Below are 22024 nucleotides of genomic sequence, written 5' to 3' on the forward strand. Positions count from 1 at the left end.
GAGGGAGTGCCGCACTGTTGGGAGGGTCAGTACTGAGGGAGCGCCGCACTGTCGGAGGGTCAGCGCTGAGGGAGCGCCGCACTGTCGGAGGGTCAGCGCTGAGGGAGTGCCGCACTGTCAGAGGTGCCGTATTTCAGGATGAGACATTAAACCGAGGCTCCGTTTGCCCTCTCGGGTGGGGGTATAAGATCCCACGGCCACTATTGGGAGAAGAGCAGGGGGGAGTTCTCCCCGGTGTCCTGGGGCCGATATTTATCCCTCACCCAACATCACTAAAAACAGATGATCTGGGTCATTATCACGTTGCTGTTTTTGGGGTCTTGCTGTGCGCAAATTGGCTGCTGAGTTTCCTACATTACAACAGTGAGCGCGCTTCAAAACAAGACGTCCTTTACTGACCGTGAAGTGCTTTGGGACATCCCGAGGTGGTGACAGGAGCTGGAGAGATGGGGATTTTCAGCTCAGTGACTGTTACTGCCCGTTCAAAAAATCACAAGGTTGAAGATCACTTTTGACCAAGATTTGTATCTGAATAACCTTGTCACGGACCCTAGACTCATGTTGACCGAAGTTATCAGTTTTCCATTTTTAAAAGCATCTTTTCATATCAGCTCGATTGCTCAAGAAAAGTAACAGCCTGTTGTATATTCACACTTCCTCTCGCAATGGTTTAACAGACTATAACATCCACAGAAGCACCGGCAGGTGGGCCGAACGGCCTGGTTCTGTGTCGGACGCTCGATGTGACGCTACTAAACGGGTAGGCTCGTGAGGCGTTGAAGGAACATTCCCGTGTGAGTCTGTCCCGAGCTGATGGTCAAACACTCGCGAGGACCAGGGCGGGGTTGCCAGGTGACAGTCGCGTCTGCAAACCTCAACTTGTGGCAGTGGCTGGATGAGTGGAGGCACAAAAGGGCTAGGCCTGTACTCTCTCTCTCTCTCTCTCTCTCCAGGGTTTAGGGGTGATCTGATCGAGGGCTTTGAGATGATTAAGGGGTGCAGGACGTGTCAACAGAGAGAAACCTTTTCTCTGGCGAGAGGTGGGGGCGATGGGGAAGTCCTGAACAACCCAAAAGTGAGATTGATAGATTTTTGTTGGGTAAGGGGATTCAGGGTTACGGAACTGAGGAGAGTAAATGGAGTTAAGATACAGATCAGCCACGATCTAGTTGAATGGGGTAGAACAGGTTTGGATAGAGGGGTTGATGACCTTCTCCGAGGTTATCTTTTGCTGGGTTGGGTGGAGGACAATGACTCATCTTTATCTTTCTCACATCTCATCAAAGAATTGGACTGAAGACACAGCTCTGTTACAGTATTGCAGAGAGACTGCCCATTGTTTATTCTTATGAAGGAGACAGCATAATTTAATCATCAAAGTGACCAGGGAGAACATGATACAGAATGAACAGTAACTATTGCTCACCAGCTGGCCAATCTACTGTTTCCCCCTGCCAACGTTCCTTCCTTCGGTATAATTTTATTCCTTAATAAATTACATTTATCACTCTTAGCCTGAAAAATGTATGTCAGGGGACGCTACATTTCCAGCAGTCAGAAAACTTGATTAGCACAGTAGAACGGGTTTCTTGCTCAAGGTACTGAATCTAGAGCATTCCTGAAATGCAATAAGCACACAGCCAAAAAAAAACAGAGGAAAGAAAACGTGCCTATGGGCAGCAGAATTCCTCGCCCGTGATTTCCCAAGCAGGGTCTGCAGCTGACCAGGGTTCCTAAATCCATTCTCCGTCAGCGCGCCGTATCCCAACAACAAAGCACAGAGAGTCTCTCAGCTCCGTGGCTGCACCAGGGCGAGGGGTCAGCGCCTCGCTTTAGCTACTGCCCAGGATCGAGGGGATGCAAGGCCCTCGGTGATCAAACCTGGAGGGTGGGGCGGGTTGTGGGGGGGGGTGGGCGGGGTGGTGGTGTTCAGAGTTTCCTGTAAGCCCCGATGGTCATGTCAAAGAGCTTGGCGTTGTAGAACTGCCCCTGCTTGTCCAGCAGGTAGTAGAAGGGGCGGCCGCCGATCTTGAGTGGGATGAGGGAGGAGACTTGGCTCCGGTGAGCCACGCAGCACACCTGGCGCAGCGGCACTGTGAAAGAGCTGGTGCTGCCGAACGGCAGGTAGCTGGAGACGGTGACCTCCTGGCCCCCGCGGCAGAGCAGGACACGGCACACGGAGCGGCGAGCAAACAGGTAGCCGGCCGCCAGGATCAAGGAGCCTAAAAGAAAAATGCAGAGACCGGGGCTGAAGTTACCTTATTCAGAACAGATGCAAATTTAGAAAAAGCTAGAGACTGGCACAGGGCCGGCACTTTAACCTTCACTCACTCCTGGTTCCGAAATAAACCGCAGTCAGGTGTTTCTCACCTGTCGGTGCAGACTCGATGGGCCGAAGGGCCTCTTCGGCACTGTGTGGTTGTGTGAAACGAACAGCAGCGAGCAAACAGTAAGTGATTAGGAAGGCAAATAGAATGTTGCTGTTTATCGTAAGGAGAACGGAATATTAAACTAGGGAAGTCTTGCTACAGCTGTACAGGGTGTTGGTGAGACCCCACCTGGAGTACTGTGCACAGTTGGGTCTCCTTATTTAAGGAGGGACAGACTCGCACTGGAGGCCGTTCAGAGAAGGTTCACTCGGCTGATTCCCGGGATGAAGGGGGTTTGTCTCATGAGGAAAGGTTGAGCAGGTTGGGCCCTGTACCCATTGGAGTTTAGAAGAATGAGAGGTGATCTTATTGAAACATATCAGATCCTGAGGGGGGGTGGGGTTATAACAGGGTGGAGGCTGAGAGGATGTTTCCCCCTCGTGGGGGTATCTAGAACGAGGGGGGGGGCACGGTTTCAGAATAAGGGGTCTCCTATTGAAGACGGAGATGAGGAGGAATTTCCTCTCTCAGAGGGTGGTCAGTCTGTGGAATTCTCCCCCCCCCACCCAGAGAGCAGGGGAGGCTGGGTCACTGAATATATTCAAGGCCGAGTTAGACAGATTTTTGATCGACGAGGGGGTCGAGGGTTATGGGGGGACAGACAGGAAAGTGGGGTTAAGGCCACAATCAGATCAGCCACGATCTTATTGCATGGCAGAGCTGGATCAAGAGGCCGAATGGCCTCCTCCTGCTCCTAATTCTTGTGTGACGCACACCTAGGTACTCACCAGTAGGGAACTCACCGGGAGACGCTGCTTAGTCATAGTCTGAATAACACTGTCTTGACACAGTTGCTGCAGAATTTCAGTCAGTCTGTATTCGTTAGGTAAAACATGAAAACAGGAGGGCCATTCAGCCCCTTCTACCCCTGAGATCGTGGCTGATAACTCCATAACCCCACCGCACACCACCCCCCCTCTCCCACCGCCCCCCAATCTTGGCTCCCCCTTCCCTTAACATCCTCGGCTTGCAAAAATGGATTGATTTAAAAAGATTCAGTGATGCTCCGGCAACTACTGCTTTTAATGGGAGAGAGTTCCAGTGCCCTCTGTCTGAACCGCACCCTAAACTCCCTCCTGACTGACCTGGCTCGGACTTTAAGCTTTTGTGTCTCCCCCTCCCCCACCCCCCCCCCACCACCCCCCCCAAACCCCCCCACCCCCCCACCCCACCCCCCGCCATCGTCTGAGACTCAGCAACCAGCCGGGAAAAAAATTCTCTCTCTATCGGCACGATCGGATCCTGGCAAAATCCTACAATCCCTGGAACCTTCTACACTGCAGGGGGCTACAAACCCAGGTCACGTAAACCTCATAAACCTGGGGGTCAGGCAACAGCCCGATCTGATTCCTTACAAAAAGCAAAATGCTGCGGATGCTGGAAATACGAAATAAAAACAGGAAGTGCTGGAGACGCTCAGCAGGTCTGGCTGCCTCTGTGGAGAGAGGAATGGAGTGAGGTTTCGAGCCTGTATACTCCAAAGTAGGGTCATACTCTCACTGTGGAGTAAAAAGTCACCTCGACTCAGCCCTCGCCTTCTACTGTATCTTAACAACTCAATATTATATAATCCATATAATATTAGCTAGCCCCCTCAACTTAATAATAAAGGCCATTTCATGCTGAGATTACAGTGACATTTATCATTCTCCGATGTTTCCAGTGTTATCACAGTTTGAACGAATTCGGTCTGTATTAGGGAGTAAAACATGTCTCTACTGTCATAGGCTTTACCTCCTAACAAAAAGTTAGTGACAAAAACAAAAAAAACTGCGGATGCTGGAAATCCAAAACAAAAACAGAATTACCTGGAAAAACCCAGCAGGTCTGGCAGCATCGGCGGAGAAGAAAAGAGTTGGCGTTTCGAGTCCTCATGACCCTTCGACAGAACTTGAGCCACACACGGAGATATTAGGGGCAGGGGAACAACAGCTCGGTCAAGGAGGCCGATTTTAAGGGGCGTCTTAAGGGAGGAGAGAGAGAGAGACAGAGAGGATTAGGGAGGGAATTCCAGAGCTCAGGGTCCCAGGCAGCTGAAGGCACGGCCGCCAATGGTGGAGCGATGGGAATCGGGGGATGGTCAAGAGGCCGGAATTGGAGGAGCGCAAAAAACTCGGAGGGTTGTAGGGGCTGGAGGAGGTTACAGAAAAAGGGAGGGTTGTAGGGGCTGGAGGAGATTACAGAGATAGGGAGGGGGTGTAGGCGCTGGAGGAGGTTACAGAGATAGGGAGGGTTGTAGGGGCTGGAGGAGGTTACAGAGATAGGGAGGGTTGTAGGGGCTGGAGGAGGTTATAGAGATAGGGAGGGTTGTAGGGGCTGGAGGAGGTTACAGAGATAGGGTGGGTTGTAGGGGCTGGAGGAGGTTACAGAGATAGGGAGGGTTGTAGGGGCTGGAGGAGGTTACAGAGATAGGGAGGGGTGTAGGGGCTGGAGGAGGTTACAGAGATAGGGAGGGGGTGTAGGCGCTGGAGGAGGTTACAGAGATAGTGAGGGGGTGTAGGGGCTGGAGGAGGTTACAGAGATAGGGAGGGGGTGTAGGTGCTGGAGGAAATTACAGAGATAGGGAGGAGTGTAGGGGCTGGAGGAGGTTACAGAGATAGGGAGGGGCGTAGGGACTGGAGGAGGTTACATAGATAGAGTGGTTGTAGGGGCTGGAGGAGGTTACAGAGATAGGGACGGGGTGTAGGCGCTGGAGGAGATTACAGAGATAGGGAGGGGGTGTAGGCGCTGGAGGTGGTTACAGAGATAGGGAGGGGGTGTAGGGGCTGGAGGAGGTTACAGAGATAGGGAGGGGGTGTAAGCGCTGCAGGAGGTTACAGAGATAGGGAGAGGTGTAGGGGCTGGAGGAGGTTACAGAGATAGGGAGGGGTGTAGGGGCTGGAGGAGGTTACAGAGATAGGGAGGATTGTAGGGGCTGGAGGAGGTTACAGAGATAGGGAGGGTTGTAGGGGCTGGAGGAGGTTACAGAGATAGGGAGGGGGTGTAGGCGCTGGAGGAGATTACAGAGATAGGGAGGGGGTGTAGGTGCTGGAGGTGGTTACAGAGATAGGGAGGGGGTGTAGGGGCTGGAGGAGGTTACAGAGATAGGGAGGGGGTGTAAGCGCTGCAGGAGGTTACAGAGATAGGGAGAGGTGTAGGGGCTGGAAGAGGTTACAGAGATAGGGAGGGTTATAGGGGCTGGAGGAGGTTACAGAGATAGGGAGGAGTGTTGGGGCTGGAGGAGGTTACAGAGATAGGGAGGGGTGTAGGGGCTGGAGGAGGTTACAGAGATAGGGAGGGGTGTAGGGGCTGGAGGAGGTTACAGAGATAGGGAGGGGTGTAGGGCCTGGAGGAGGTTACAGAGATAGGGAGGGGTGTAGGGGCTGGAGGAGGTTACAGAGATAGGGAGGGGGTGAGGAGGGATTTGAACACGAGGATGTGAATTTTAAAATCGAGGTGTTTCTGGCCAGTGTGGGTCAGTGTGAGCACAGGGGGTGATGGGTGAAGGAGACTCGGTGCGAGTTCGGACACGGGGGCAGCAGCGTTTGGATGGGCTGAAGGGGAACATGAGGGGCCCACCAGGTGAGTGTTACAGTAGTTATCAATAGTTAACAGGCCCAAGATCCTGGATAAGATTGATTGCACGTGGTGAGAATACTTCCTGGACAGGGAGAAACCGGATTTCACACTGGGCCCACTGCTGGTGTCCTGAATGGGCTCTGGCTCTTAGCTGGGGACCCGAATGACTTGTCCAGTGACAAAACCACTCCACCACCCTCGCACTGTAACAACGCCTACTGCTTAACATTGAGGGCTGGTTATGGAAGGCAGGTGGAGACCAGGTGTGACATTTCTCACACTCCACAAATTCTCCAGCTCAATGCATTCAAACACAGGAACAGGAGGAGGCCATTCAGCCCCTCCAACCAGTTACACAGGAACAGGAGGAGGCCATTCAGCCCCTCGAACCAGTTACACAGGAACAGGAGGAGGCCATTCAGCCCCTCCAACCTGTTACACAGGAACAGGAGGAGGCCATTCAGCCCCTCGAACCAGTTACACAGGAACAGGAGGCCATTCAGCCCCTCCAACCTGTTACACAGGAACAGGAGGAGGCCATTCAGCCCCTCCAACCAGTTACACAGGAACAGGAGGAGGCCATTCAGCCCCTCGAACCAGTTACACAGGAACAGGAGGAGGCCATTCAGCCCCTCGAACCTGGTACACAGGAACAGGAGGAGGCCATTCAGCCCCTCCAACCAGTTACACAGGAACAGGAGGAGGCCATTCAGCCCCTCGAACCTGTTACGCAGGAACAGGAGGAGGCCATTCAATTAGCATCGCTCTCAGGAGAATGGTCAAGGCTGATTCTTACCGACAGTCAGGCACGAAGTGGTGAAACCGTATCTCCATTTGTCGGACCCAAGATTCAAGGTAAGTCCGCCAATCTTCGGAAGGCTGCTCGCCTGTTCCCCAACCAGAACCGTCTCTTGGTAGCCTGTGTCCTTGAGGGAGGTGAAGGCAAAATGGGCCAAGTAGCTCCAGAAGAGGAACTGGGCCACGCAGAATAGGCCCAGGAGGCGGAAGAAGGTCGCTCTCTCGTGACGGAACAGCAGCACATCCTGAGGAACCTGGACACAGAGCAGTCTGGAGCTTGCAACGACCCCCCAAGTGGTCACTGACCAGGCTGGCCTGCACTGACCGAGCCAGCACAATGTGCCCCCCCAGCCTAACAACCCCCGTGGGCTGATGAGGCCGCCCAGGGCCCGCTGACCAGCCACACTGTGAGTGGTACGCCTCAGGTCCAAACCTCTCTGACCTAGCTGCCCGATAGCTGGACAGATAGCGGTGACAGCCCCCCCGTGCGCTAGGAGCCAGGAGGTTGTTGGCAGGATGCTTGTCCCCACAACCACACTTCCTGCTCCTGATGCCAGCCTCCGGGTCCCCAGGCTTCTTGCCCCTATTACCAGCTTATATGGCCCCACCCTCAGGTTATTTCCCCCTGTCCCCAGGTTATTTGCCCCTGTCCCCAGGTTATTTCCCCCTGTCCCCAGGTTATTTGCCCCTGTCCCCAGGTTATTTCCTCCTGTCCCCAGGTTACTTGCCCCCATCCCCAGGTGATTTGCCCCCAGCCTCATTGCCCCCGTCCCCAGGTTACTTGCCCCCATCCTCAGGTGATTTGCCCCCATCCCCAGGTTACTTGCCACCATCCCCAGGTGATTTGCCCCCATCCCCAGGTTACTTGCCCCCATCCCCAGGTGATTTGCCCCCATCCCCAGGTGATTTGCCCCCATCCCCAGGTTACTTGCCCCCATCCCCAGGTGATTTGCCCCCATCCCCAGGTGATTTACCCCCGCCCCCGGGTTACTTACCCCCATCCCCAGGTGATTTGCCCCCATCCCCAGGTGATTTGCCCCCAGCCTCATTGCCCCCGTCCCCAGGTTACTTGCCCCCATCCCCAGGTGATTTGCCCCCATCCCCAGGTTACTTGCCCCCATCCCCAGGTGATTTGCCCCCATCCCCAGGTGATTTGCCCCCAGCCTCATTGCCCCCGTCCCCAGGTTACTTGCCCCCATCCCCAGGTGATTTGCCCCCATCCCCAGGTTACTTGCCCCCATCCCCAGGTGATTTGCCCCCATCCCCAGGTGATTTGCCCCCAGCCTCATTACCCCCGTCCCCAGGTTACTTGCCCCCATCCCCAGGTGATTTGCCCCCATCCCCAGGTTACTTGCCCCCATCCCCAGGTGATTTGCCCCCATCCCCAGGTGATTTGCCCCCATCCCCAGGTGATTTGCCCCCAGCCTTATTGCCCCCAGTCCCAGGTTACTTGCCCCCAGCCTCATTGCCCCTGTCCCCAGGTGATTTGCCCCCAGCCTCATTGCCCCCAGCCTCATTACCCCCAGCCCCGGGTTACTTACCCCCGCCCCCGGGTGACTTGCCCCCAGTTCCCTGTTCCCGGGACCGGACACATTGTATCCTCGGCCTCGGATACATTTCCTCCCGGTGCCGGGGTCTCTCCGGGCGGCTCTCCCGGGCTCCCAGCTCCTGCTCCCGGCTCTCGCAGTCCAGGCAGCCGCCCTCAGGCAGCCCGGGCTCCCGGTCACCGGGAGCGGGGGGACGGGGAGGCTCCGGCCGGCAGCCAGCAGCATTGGGCAGGGCTGGCGGTGGGGCCCCACAAACCAACAACAACCCTCCCTTCCTGTCGCCTGTTCCCGCCCCCTGTGGGGCAACGAGGCTGGAGGTGGGGGCAAATAACCTGGGGATAGGGACAGGGGCAAGTAACCTGGGGATAGAGGCAATTAATCTGGGGATAGGGACAGGGGCAAGTAACCTGGGGACAGGGGCAATTAACCTGGAGATAGGGGCAAATAACCTGGGGATAGAGGCAATTAATCTGGGGATAGGGACAGGGGCAAGTAACCTGGGGACAGGGGCAAATAACCTGGGGATAGGAGCACTGAGGCTGGAGATGGGGGCAACTAACCTGGGAATGGGGCAATTAACCTGGGGATAGGGACAAATAATCTGGGAGATGGGGCAATTAACCTGGGGATAGGGGCAATTAACCTGGGGATAGGGACAAATAATCTGGGAGATGGGGCAATTAACCTGGGGATAGGGGCAATTAACCTGGGGATAGGGACAAATAATCTGGGAGATGGGGCAATTAACCTGGGGATAGGGGCAATTAACCTGGGGATAGGGGCAATTAACTTGGGGATAGGGACAAATAATCTGGGAGATGGGGCAATTAACCTGGGGATAGGGGCAATTAACCTGGGGATAGGGGCAATTAACCTGGGGATAGGGACAAATAATCTGGGAATGGGGGCAAATAACCTGGCGATAGAGGCAATTAATCTGGGGATAGGGGCAATTAACCTGGAGATAGGGGCAAATAACCTGGGAATGGGGGCAATTAACCTGGGGATAGAGGCAAATAACTTGGGTTTAGGGGTACAGCAAGATCCCAGAGCAACCTCTCCCACCCCAGGCTGATAAAGCTCCTGTCCAGAAGAAGCTAAGAAACCCGGGGACGGATTTCGGATCAGTATTTTAACTGACAAAGTGACAGCAGAGGGGAACCGCAGTCCGTTCAACCCATCCAGCCCCCGATCGCCCCCACCCCACCCCACCCCCCCCAAGCCTCGAAAGCGTCAATCCCCGAAATATCGCCACTCCCGAACGCCAGGAATTCCCAAACAGACCGGACGGAATTTTATCTCCCCCCGCACCACCCCACAACCCCACCCCACCCCCACCCCACCCCACACCACCCCACCGCCCTCGAATCCCTCCCTCTGGTCCGCACATCGCGACCCGCCGGCAGCCTGCGTTTATGTGTCGCCTGTAACGTCCCCGAGTCGCTTCGCGGGGATATAAATCAGACCTGAATTCCAGCCACGTTTAGGGACAGGTTGGTCGTAGAGGTCGGTTTTCAAGGAGACAGAGAGGGGGAGAGAGCGAAAGAGAGAGTGGGGGGTGGGGGTGGTGGGGGGGGGAGATAAAATTCCGTCCGGTCTGTTTGGCCAAATAATTTCAGAACCTCACACCAAAAGGGTTTGAGAATGGAGTTTATTGCTTAGAAATTAAACGTACGTTAAACGCGGAGTTCGGTTTGGGAAATCAGTGTGACAAATATCCAAGGCTGGGCTGACTCTCCCTGAGAGTGGGGGCCGTTGGGGGTTCCTACTGTTGGAACAGTATAAACCCCGTGTGTCCATGAGGACGTAGGATCTGGGGAACACCGGTGGTTTGTCGGCGTCTAAGAGTTTGTGGTGGGGGGGGCGGGGGGCAGGGGAAGGTTGGTCTGGGGAATATGTGGGGTGGGGTGGGGTGGGAGGGGGGGGGTACAGTGGTGTGTTCTGAGGCAACTCAACTGCCGGTTTGGCGTCGCGGGCAATTCGACCACAGGAGGCATCGCGGCCCTGTCTCAAACCCGGCGCCCCCCCCCAGACCCCCAGAGAGAAAGCAGCCCCCCTCCCCCGCCTGCATCCCCCCCCTCCTCCCCATCCACCCCACACCCCCCCTCCTGCACACCCCACCCCCCAACTCCCCCTCCACAGCCCCTGATCTTCCCACTTTCCTCCGGTGCCCAGAACTGGGCACCCCTCCCTCGGTCCTTCCATCGTGCCCTCTGCGATATGCCCCCGTGGGTGACGGCGGGGGCAAGTCCAGCAGCTGGGCTGTTCTCCGGAGAAGGGCCCCCGAGGCTCGTGGCTCGCTCGCTCCGTGATTCCCAGAACAGAGCGCGGGCGGAGTGGGCCAAGCCAATCGGAAGCCGGTTTTGTTTGGACCGCAGGCCGCCATCCCAGGGTATGGTTTGGAAGCACCGGGGTTCTGAGAGTCGGGGCCCGTTTTCCTGTTGGTCAGCAGGTAGACCCCCCCAGCGTCCACTCTGCTCTGCTTCGGTGGTGGTGGGGGGGGGGGGGGTAATGTTTCTGCATAGTTACGTGACACCTCTGCGACAAAGAGGGATGAAGAACACAGAGGAGACAGGAGAAGGCGGCGGGGTGGGAGTGTGAAGACAGGCTGTGCTTGAGTGGACTACTGACCACGTGCGAATGAATGCAGGACGGTCCCTGTCCACATGTGGGGAGAGAGACTGGATGAGCACCCGGGGAGCTCCTCAACGTCTCAGCAAGAGATGACAGGAAAACGCAGGCCGCACGCTTGCCTTCAAAGACACTCTCCGAGAACAGTTGTGGAGAGCAGGGAAAGCAGGCGTGTCCGACCAGTGCCGGAGGGAACTGATTAAAAACGGAAAAGCGAGGAATTTAATCTCTCCAGCTCCCGTCACCCCCCTCGGGACGTCCCAGAGTGTTTCACAGACAAGGAAGGAGATTTTTTATTGAAGTGCGCTCACTGTTGTGATGTAGGAAACTCAGCAGCCCATTGACTCACAGCAAGATCCCACAAACAGCAATGCGAGAATGACCCAGATCATCTGTTTTTAGTGATGTTGGGTGAGGGATAAATATCGGCCCCAGGACACCGGGGAGAACTCCCCCCTGCTCTTCTCCCAATAGTGGCCGTGGGATCTTTTACCCCCACCCGAGAGGGCAGACGGGGCCTCGGTTTAATATCTCATCCTGAAAGACGGCACCTCCGACAGTGCGGCACTCCCTCAGTACTGACCCTCCGACAGTGCGGCACTCCCTCAGCACTGACCCTCCGACAGTGCGGCGCTCCCTCAGCACTGACCCTCCGACAGAGCGGCACTCCCTCAGTACTGACCCTCCGACAGTGCGGCACTCCCTCAGTACTGACCCTCCGACAGTGCAGCGCTCCCTCAACACTGACCCTCTGACCGTGCGGCGCTCCCTCAGTACTGACCCTCCAACAGTGCGGCACTCCCTCAGCACTGACCCTCCGACAGTGCGGCACTCCCTCAGCACTGACCCTCCGACAGTGCAGCACTCCCTCAGCACTGACCCTCCAACAGTGCGGCACTCCCTCAGTACTGACCCTGAGACAGCGCAGCACTCCCTCAATACTGACCCTGAGACAGTGCGGCACTCCCTCAATACTGACCCTGAGACAGCGCAGCACTCCCTCAGTACTGACCCTGAGACAGCGCAGCACTCCCTCAATACTGACACTGAGACAGCGCAGCACTCCCTCAGTACTGACCCTGAGACAGCGCAGCACTCCCTCAATACTGACCCTGAGACAGTGCGGCACACCCTCAATACTGACCCTAAGACAGCGCAGCACTCCCTCAGTACTGACCCTGAGACAGCGCAGCACTCCCTCAATACTGACCCTGAGACAGCGCAGCACTCCCTCAGTACTGACCCTGAGACAGCGCAGGACTCCCTCAGTACCGACCCTCCGACAGTGCGGCACTCCCTCAGTACTGACCCTCCGACAGTGTGGCGCTCCCTCAGTACTGACCCTCCGACAGTGCGGCACTCCCTCAGTACTGACCCTCCGACAGTGCGGCACTCCCTCAGTGCTGACCCTCCGACAGTGCGGCGCTCCCTCAGCACTGACCCTCCGACAGTGCGGCACTCCCTCAGCACTGACCCTCCGACAGTGCGGCGCTCCCTCAGCACTGACCCTCCGACAGTGCGGCACTCCCTCAGTACTGACCCTCCGACAGTGCGGCACTCCCTCAGTACTGACCCTCCGACAGTGCGGCACTCCCTCAGTACTGACCCTCCGACAGTGCGGCGCTCCCTCAGTACCAACCCTCCGACAGTGCGGCTCTCCCTCAGTACCGACCCTCCGACAGTGCGGCACTCCCTCAGTACTGACCCTCCGACAGTGCGGCACTCCCTCAGTACTGACCCTGAGACAGTGGAGCAATCTCTCAGTGCAGTCACTGGGAAGTGTCGGTGTGGGTTATGGGCCATAAGTTTCTGGGGAAGGGGAAAGGTTGAATCCAGAACTGTCTGACCCAAGAATGCCACTGACAAAGGCCTGACTGGCAGCTGACCCGACAAAGAGAGGAAAGGGAAAGAGTTGGGTGGGAGGCGTTTGGGGGTTGTTGGGGAAGACCAGAGGAGAGGCAGAGAGTGCCACAAGAAACGGAAATCGGGCAGCGCCACGAACCCTCCTCACAGCTCCCAGGAGCTGCTGGGAGTGAGAGTTCGGACAATGGCCGCTCCTCATGTGGACATACAAGGCCTTGGTTCTCCCAGCAGCCTCCCAGCCTCACCGATCCTGCTCCTAGACCCCCGTCGTTGAGCGTGAAAGTCTCCTGGGTTTAAACGGAGGGCGTTGATGGTGGGGGGGGGGGGGGGGGGGGGTTGGGGGGTTCTGGTGTGTGTGTTCTAGCTTTCTCAACATTGCCAGATACAGCGGTGAGCGAGTCTAGTCCAAAGTCGCTGCGCGGGTATCCCTGGAGCGTGCAGACAAGTCCGGAGTTGGCTAGTTCCTTCTGCTGGCTTGCGCCAATCCAGCCACGATGGCAGCTTGCTGGGGGTTCAGCTGCTGATTCACTAGGAGGGCTGCTACCTGCAATCCGGGGCAAATCAATAGTCAGAGAAACTCTGTCTGAACAGCAGGTCTTAAGGATAGGCTCCCATTTCTACAATGTGCCTATTCCCCGCCCCCTCCCCCACCTCAGCATTGTCAACATGCCGCCTATTTTTGAAGTGGGGGCTCTCTGTTGTAACACAGGTGCCGCGGCAGTCAATTTGTGCACAGCAAGCTCCCACTTAAAAAGTCTCTCAACGGGGGCTTGAGGTGAGTCTGGCGCCCCCACAGCTAAAAACCACGTTAATAATCTCACCGCGGTGTGTACAAATTCCAAGCTCTTCCCATTACAAAGTTATATGCCCAAGTTCAGAATGGAACCTCCAATTTCACCCCCACCCCCTCCCCCAACACCCAACCCCAAGGAGGCACTGCAGTGCCCCACACTGGTGGGAGAGTGTAATTACAGCGTGACATGTTTACATAGGAAGTTAAGAGTCATAGTCATGGAGTCATCGCAACGCAGGAGGCCATTTGGCCCATCAAGTCCAAGCTGGCTCTCTGTGGACCAGTCCAGTCAATCCCATTCCCCCACTCTATCCCGTGGCCCTGCAAGTTTATCGCCCTCGAGCGTCCACCCAATTTCCTTTTGAAATCATTCACCGTCTCCGCTCCCAGCCCTCCCCCGTGGGCAGCGATTTCTAGGTCATTACCGCTCGCTGTGTATCAAAGGTCTTCCTCAACGCCCCTCCTGCCTGTTACAAACGTGAAGATGGGACATCACGAAATAGGGTCTGGATTCTGGCCTGTAGGCCCCGGACCAACGAGCAAGCCCCCTCCCCACCCCCATGCCCCCGACTCCGCACCCCGATATTAGTCACTTCCCGTTGAGGATAGCCAGCTAGCAGATCCCCACGTCCCCCAACGCGGCAGTGGGAAGTGATCAGGGGAGTACGCAGCGCTCGCTCGCTCGCTCACCCCGCTCAGTACGGCGTCGCTGATCGTGTCGATGATCTCCCCCAGCACCGGGCTGAAGCCGGTGTACCTGATGTAGCACCAGGTCATCAAGGTCAGCGAGCAGATGCCGATGATGAAGCTGAAGATGAAGGACAGGAAGCCCAGGCCCAGCAGCGACAGGATGCCCGACAGGATGTGCATGCTGATTATCAACAGCAGCATGGCCGCTGGTGTGCGGATGATGCTGAAGAAATTCTTGCTGCGGTTGAACTTGAGGTAGCTGTCCAGCATCCCCTCGATGTCCGCCTCCAGCTGGTCCTCGAAGCGCGTGCTCACTGCAGTGCCCCCCATCTTCTTAATGGCTCGGAATTTCTCGACAGCCGCCTCTCGGTAGATCTGGTGCCTCTCGCGGAGCTTGCTGGGTTGGAGGTAGGCTTTGTCCCCTCCACACAGCTGAAAGGCAGAGGGACAGAACCTCATTTCAGAGTACAGGGGAAGGCCGTTCAGCCCCTCTACAGCCTGCTGCACAGGAACAGGAGGAGGCTGTTCAGCCCCTCGACAGCCTGCCACACAGGAACAGGAGGAGGCCGTTCAGCCCCTCGACAGCTGGCCACACAGGAACAGGAGGAGGCCGTTCAGCCCCTCTACAGCCTGCCGCACAGGAACAAGAGGAGGCATTTCAGCCCCTCTACAGCCCGCTGCACAGGAACAGGAGGAGGCCCTTCAGCCCCTCTTAAGCCTGTCACACAGGAACAAGAGGAGGCAGTTCAGCCTCTCTACAGCCTGCCACACAGGAACAGGAGGAGGCCATTCAGCCCCTCTCGAGCCAGTCACACAGAAACAGGAGGAGGCTGTTCAGCCCCTCTACAGCCTGCTGCACAGGAAGAGGAGGAGGCCATTCAGCCCTTCTAGAGCCTGTCGCACAGGAATAGGAGGAGGCCATTCAGCCCCTCTCAAGCCAGTTACACAGGAACAGAGGTTTTACAGCCCCTCAAGCCTGTCCTGCCATTGAGTTAGATCATGGCTGATTTGTATCTTAATTCTATGTTATTGGACCTGCCTTGGACCTGATCGAGCTCTTTAGGGTCGACATAGAGAAGATGTTTCCACTTGTGGTGGGGAGACACCAGAACTAGGGGCCCATCGATATAAGACAGTCACTAATAAATCCGATGGCGAATTCAGGAGAAACTCCTTCACCCAGAGAGTGGGGAGAATGTGGGACTCGCTCCCACAGGGAGTGGTCGAGGTGAATAGTATCGATACATTTAAGGGGGAAGCTGGATAAACACATGAGGGAGAAAGGAGTAGAAGTGAGATGGTGATGGGGGGGAGATGGAGAGGGGGGGGTGGGAGGAGGCTCGTGTGGGGCAGGAACACTGGCGGATGGGACGAGCGGCCTGTTTCTGTGCTCTAAGTTGAAGAAAGACCTGCATTCATGTAGCGCCTTTCAGGAAAAGGACGTGGGTGAGGGAATGGGATAGGGTGGCCGTATGAACAAAACCAGCGCAGCTTCAATGGGTCGAACGGCCTCCGTCTGTGCTGTAAGTATCTGGACTCTACATGTCAACAAGCAGTGAGTGGCTTGAAGAGGATTGTTTGCTCTCCCTACCCCCTCCATTGCATTACGATAATAATCCATGGCCACAGACATGGCTGCCCGGTTGTTGGCTTCAGCTGTCGCCTGTTAAAGACAAAGAGTGATCGTCACTTTAGGAAAAAGGCTCAACACACTGATCAATCTGACAAATTCCCCTCCGACTTCCACACCTCAGCCCCTGGCCCAGCACCCCCCACCCCCCACCCACCCACCCACGCCCTCCACAGTGTCCCCGGGCTCCCAGCGGGTGAAGGCACTGCCCCTCGCTGGCACGGAGGGCTAAAGGGGCAGGGAGGTCACAGCTCAGGATGCCGTGGATTGTCCGGAGTTACTGGTCTCAGCCCAGGGAGTAGCAGCGAGTTAATGTTCCTGGGGAGGGAGGTGGAGAGACAGTGGGGGAGAGGGGAAAGCCGGTGGGGGGCGGGGGGGGTAGTGAGAGAAGGAGGGAGGGGTAGAGGGTTGGAGATGGAAGGAGGGAAAGAGAGGGGAGGGGAAAGGAGGGAGGGGAGGAGGGGGGAAGAGGGAGGGGAGGAGGGGGAATAGGGAGGGGAGGAGGGGGGAAGAGGGAGGGGAGGAGGTGGAATAGGGAGGGGAAGAGGGAGAGGAGGAGGAGGAATAGGGAGGGGAGGAGGGGGAATAGGGAAGGGAGGAGGGGGAAGAGGGAGGGGAGGAGGTGGAATAGGGAGGGGAGGAGGGGGGAAGAGGGAGGGGAGGAGGTGGAATAGGGAGGGGAGGAGGGGGAAGAGTGAGGGGAGGAGGGGGAAGAGGGAGGGGGAAGAGGGAGGGGAGGAGGCGGAAGAGGGAGGGGAGGAGGGGAAGAGGGAGTGGAGGAGGGGGGAAGGGGGGGGAGGAGGTGGAATAGGGAGGGGAGGAGGGGGAATAGGGAGGGGAGGAGGGGGAAGAGGGAGGGGAGGAGGTGGAATAGGGAGGGGAGGAGGGGGAATAGGGAGGGGAGGAGGGGGAAGAGGGAGGGGAGGAGGGGGGAAGAGGGAGGGGAGGAGGGGGGGAAGAGGGAGGGGGGAAGAGGGAGGGTAGGAGGGGGGAAGAGGGAGGGGAGGAGGTGGAATAGGGAGGGGAGGAGGGGGAAGAGTGAGGGGAGGAGGGGGAAGAGGGAGGGGAGGAGGGGGAATAGGGAGGGGAGGAGGGGGAAGAGGGAGGGGAGGATGTGGAATAGGGAGGGGAGGAGGGGGAAGAGGGAGGGGAGGAGGTGGAATAGGGAGGGGAGGAGGGGGGAAGAGGGAGGGGAGGAGGAGGAATAGGGAGGGGAGGAGGGGGAAGAGGGAGGGGAGGAGGAGGAATAGGGAGGGGAGGAGGGGAAGAGGGAGGGGAGGAGGTGGAATAGGGAGGGGAGGAGGGGGAAGAGTGAGGGGAGGAGGGGGAAGAGGGAGGGGAGGAGGGGGAAGAGTGAGGGGAGGAGGGGGAAGAGGGAGTGGAGAGTGTTGCATAAGGAGGGAGGGGAGCGGGAGGGCAGATGGAGCAAGCAGCTGGAGGGGAAGGGAGGAATGGCCTCCCACTGGGCCACACAGACCACAGATGTCCCTGGGTGGTAATCCCTGGGGTTAGCCGACCCCAGCTGGGAGCACGTTCAGAGCCCAATAACAGATCTCAATCACCTCCGGATTAGTAAAGGGGAAGAGGAGAATCAACCTGAATTCTAGTTAACATCCAAGGAAAGCTTGCGGAGAGAGGCTTGTGTCCAGAACGCTGGGCAACTGTGGGGGGAAGGGAGGGGGTGGAATTGAGTTTGATGGTGATTCCTCACACAGTCGAACAGCCTGCCGATACAGACAGTCTCGGTGCAGCCAGGGAGAATGCAGGAGGTACCAACCAGAGAGGATCTCTGACAGTGAGTCTAGATCGGACCTGGATTTAAGGTGAAGAACACCCCCAGGAGTGGAGCGCTCCCTCCCAAGTGAGCTACCCTCACCAGGCGTAAGGTCAAACAGTTTCTGTACGACATCGAGTTTGGATTTCAATGTACCAAAATTAGCTGCTTTCCCAGGGATCGTGCTGCATGGAAATGATGTTGTAAATCAGCAGTGACAGCACTCTTACCTCGAGAATGGATCTGGGATGTGGAAGGTCCTCGCCTTGGAAGATCTGAACATAAGCCTGAAATCGCAAAGCAAAGTAAGAGAACAGAATAAGCAGGGGGTGTGCTGGAGCATCAGGCATTACTGTAGCAACAGAATGAAGCTGTAGCATCGCCCAACACTACACTGGCTCAGCTTATCGGCTGCTGAAACCCTCACCCACGCCTCCGCTACCTCCACACTTGTCCATCCTAACGCTCTCCCGGAGACTCTCCCACATTCCACCCTCCGTAACCCTCAGCTCATCCCAAACTCTGCTGCCCCCGTGTCCGAACTCACACCGAGTCCCCTTCACCCATCACCCCCAGTGCTCACACTGACCCACACTGGCTCCCGGTCCAGAAACACCTCGATTTTAAAATTCAATCCTCATGTTCAAATCCCTCCTCACCCCCTCCCTCTCTCTGTAACCTCCTCCAGCCCCTACAAACCTCCTTATCTCCGTAACCTCCTCCAGCCCCTAAAACCCTCCCTATCTCTGTAACCTCCTCCAGCCCCTACAACCCTCCCTATCTCTGTAACCTCCTCCAGCCCCTACAAACCTCCCTATCTCCGTAACCTCCTCCAGCCCCTAAAACCCTCCCTATCTCTGTAACCTCCTCCAGCACCTACATCCCTCCCTATCTCTGTAACCTCCTCCAGCCCCTACAATCCTCCCTATCTCTGTAACCTCCTCCAGTCTCTACACCCCTCCCTATCTCTGTAACCTCCTCCAGCCCCTACAGCCCTCCCTATCTCTGTAACCCCCTCCAGCCCCTACAACCCTCCCTATTTCTGTAACCTCCTCCAGCCCCTACAACCCTCCCTATCTCTGTAACCTCCTACACCCCTCCCTATCTTTGTAACCTCCTACAGCCCCTACAATCCTCCCTAACCCTGTAACCTCCTCCAGTTCCCTACAACCCTCCCTATCTCTGTAACCTCCTCCTGACCCTACAAACCTCCCTATCTCCGTAACCTCCTCCAGCCCCTAAAACCCACCCTATATCTGTAACCTCCTCCAGCCCCTACAACCCTTCCTATCTCTGTAACCTCCTCCAGCCTCTACAACCCTCCCTATCTCTGTAACCTCCTCCAGCCCCTACAATCCTATCTCTGTAACCTCCTCCAGCCCCTACACCCCTCCCTATCTCTGTAACCTCCTCCAGCCCATACACCCCTCCCTATCTCTGTAACCTCCTCCAGCCCCTACAACCCTCCCTATCTCTGTAACCCCCTCCAGCCCCTACAACCCTCCCTATCTCTGTAACCCCCTCCAGCCCCTACAACCCTCCCTATTTCTGTAACCTCCTCCAGCCCCTACAACCCTCCCTATCTCTGTAACCTCCTACACCCCTCCCTATCTTTGTAACCTCCTACAGCCCCTACAATCCTCCCTAACCCTGTAACCTCCTCCAGTTCCCTACAACCCACCCTATCTCTGTAACCTCCTCCAGCCCCTACACCCCTCCCTATCTCTGTAACCTCCTCCAGCCCGTACAACCCTCCCTATCTCTATAACCTCCTCCAGCCCCTACACCCCCTCCCTATCTCTGTAACCTCCTCCAGCCCCTACAACCCTCCCTATCTCTGTAACCTCCTCCAGCCCCTACAACCCTCCCTATCTCTGTAAACTCCTCCAGCCCCTACAACCCTCCCTATCTCTGTAACCTCCTCCAGCCCCTACAACCCTCCCTATCTCTGTAACCTCCTCCAGCCCCTACAACCCTCCCTATCTCTGTAACCTCCTCCAGTGTTAAAGGCGCCTAGTACATAAGTTGTCTTTTATCACCATCTGCTTCTGGATTCTTGGTGACCGGGCACCCTCGGCCAAAGATGGACTGTCCCTGTTTAAAACCAGGGTGGAGTCCCCCCGCGGGATGTGTTTCGTGCCATCTATACCCACCCCAACCCCAGAAGTGGCAACGGGATCATGGGATCAACGCATCCGACTGGTGAAGGTTCACAAAGTATCCCTGCCTTCGATGTACTGTTAGAAACGCTTTCTCCTTCGGGGTTAATGCACCCATTCCCTCGGTGGGGGCTAACAGGGTGTCCTGCTCAATGCCAGCACCATCTCACCATGGCGCCATTGTCTCAGACATTCCCATTGCCAGGGGCCTACGCATGAACGCAAGAGGTAGGAGCAGGGTAGATGGCCCTATAATCCACCAAGCCTGCTCCCTCGTTCGATACTATCAGAGAACCACAGAAAAGTTACAACAAGGAGGCCATTTGGCCCATCTTGCCCATGCCAGCCCGAGGACACCCAGGTGCCCTTTCTAATCCCACCTTCCTGAACCCGGCCCATAGCCCAGCAGCTTACAGCACTTTAGGTGCGGATCCAGGTACTTTTTAAATGAGTTTAGAGTTTCTGACTCTACCACCAACTTGGGCAGCGAATTCCAGACACCCACTACCCTCTGTGTAAAAAAGTTCTTCCTCATGTCCCCCCTACACCTTCTGCCACTTATCTTGAATCTATGTCCCCTGGTTCTAGAATTCTCCACCAAGGGAAACAATTTTATCCTGTCCACTATCTATTCCCCTCATAATTTTGTACACCTCAATCAAGTCACCTCTCAGCCTTCTTTGTTCTAAGAAAAATAACCCCACCCTATCCAATCTCTCCTCATAGCTACACTTTTCTAATCTTGGCAACAGCCCTGTAAACCTCCCCTGCACTATCTCCAGAGCTATTACATCCTTCCTGTAATGTGGTGACCAGAACTGCACACAATACTCCAGTTGTGGCCTCACCAATGTTTTATACAATTCCAACATTATATCCTTACTTTTATATTCCATACCTCTTCCAATACCTCTGATCATGTCTGATCTTGGTCCTCGACTCCACTTTCCCACCCGCTCTCCCATCCCAGCCTGAAATATATTCAACGAAGGAGCATCCACAATCCTCTGGGGTAGAGAATTCCAAAGACTCACAGCCCTCTGAGTGAAGAGATTTCCCCACATCTCAGTCCGAAATGATCGGCCCCTTATCCTGAGACTGGACTCCTGTGTTTTAGATTCTCCGACCAGCGGGAACAATCTCCCAGTGCCCGCCCTGTCACATCCCCTTCAGAATCCTGTAGGTTTAAGTGAGATCCCCTCTCATTCTCTGAAACTAGAGATTAGAGACTGCATTTTTTTTTTAGTTTACTATTTCACAGGGTGTGGGTGTCGCTGGCCGGGCCCAGCATTTATTGCCCATTTCTAATTGCCCCTTGAGAAGGTGGGGGTGAGCTGCCTTCTTGAGCCGCTGCAGTCGTAGGTGGTGTGGTGTAGGTACACCCACAGCGCTGTTAGGGAGGGTGTTCCAGGATTGTGACCCAGCGACAGTGAAGGAACGGCCGATATATTTCCGAGTCAGGACGGTGAGTGACTTGGAGGGGAACTTGCAGGTGGTGGTTTACTCAGTCTCAATTTATTCAGCCTCTGATCAGAGGCAACCCTCCCAGGCCAGGGGTTAATCTATTGAACCTTCATTGTGCTGCCTCCAATGCAAGTGGACCAGGGAGACAGGTTTCCAAAACTGTCCACGTGGAGGCCCCACCTTGAAGTATTCGCTCAGGTTCCTGCAGCTGATCTTCGAGCCGCCAATCTCTTTCTCCACCAGATTCTCAGGACTCAGCAGCAAGCGGACCAGACTCTCCAGGTGGGTCTTGAAATCTTCATCAATATCTAACGAGAGAGGGAGGAGATCAGGCTTCAGCAGGGTAAGCGAGGTGGGGGGGGGGGGGTTAGCGTACGGCGGGCAAGGGGGGGAGGGCAAGGTGAGCGAGGGGGGGAAGGTACGGCGGGCAAGGGGGGGAGGGTACAGCGAGCGAGGAGGGGAAGGTACGGCGGGCAAGGGGGGGAGGGTACAGCGAGCGAGGAGGGGAAGGTACGGCGGGCAAGGGGGGGAGGGTACAGCGAGCGAGGGGGGAGGGTATCGCGGGTGAGGGGGGAGGGTATGGCGGGCGAGGGGGGGTTACAGCGGAAGGGGGGAAGTGAATGACGGAGGGGGAGGACACGGAGGGTGGGGAGGGCACGGCAGGAGGGCACGGCAGGGGGGCACGGCC

At 56.4% G+C, this 22024-nt stretch overlaps 2 protein-coding genes across 2 annotated transcripts; both read right to left on the bottom strand.

Annotated features, from left to right (window-relative positions):
• Positions 1 to 1922: 1922 nt before the first annotated feature.
• On the bottom strand, positions 1923 to 7744 carry tmem223 (transmembrane protein 223). Its single transcript, XM_041181954.1, has 2 exons — positions 6784 to 7744; positions 1923 to 2222 (listed from the first exon to the last, which is right to left on the bottom strand). Exons 1-2 carry the CDS (start codon positions 7742 to 7744, stop codon positions 1930 to 1932), a joined length of 1254 nt encoding a protein of 417 aa, XP_041037888.1. The 3' UTR covers positions 1923 to 1929.
• Positions 7745 to 13283: 5539 nt separating this feature from the next.
• On the bottom strand, positions 13284 to 21644 carry LOC121274664 (atlastin-2-like; the record flags this gene model as incomplete). The annotated part of the gene is made up of 5 exons (XM_041181955.1): positions 13284 to 13370; positions 14310 to 14741; positions 15901 to 15972; positions 17944 to 18000; positions 21517 to 21644. Coding segments are annotated over 5 exons (776 nt in total), but the record flags the coding sequence as incomplete, so codon positions are not given.
• Positions 21645 to 22024: the final 380 nt, after the last annotated feature.

This window comes from Carcharodon carcharias (genome assembly GCF_017639515.1).
Source record: "Carcharodon carcharias isolate sCarCar2 chromosome 37 unlocalized genomic scaffold, sCarCar2.pri SUPER_37_unloc_10, whole genome shotgun sequence".
Taxonomy (NCBI): domain Eukaryota; kingdom Metazoa; phylum Chordata; class Chondrichthyes; order Lamniformes; family Lamnidae; genus Carcharodon; species Carcharodon carcharias.

Coding starts and splice junctions, on each gene's coding strand:
- tmem223 (XM_041181954.1), bottom strand. CDS start 7,744: ATGGGGGCAAATCACCTGGGGATGGGGGCAAGTAACCTGGGGATGGGG. Junction 2,223..6,783: donor CACTTCGTGCCTGACTGTCG/GTAAGAATCAGC, acceptor TTTTTCTTTTAG/GCTCCTTGATCCTGGCGGCC.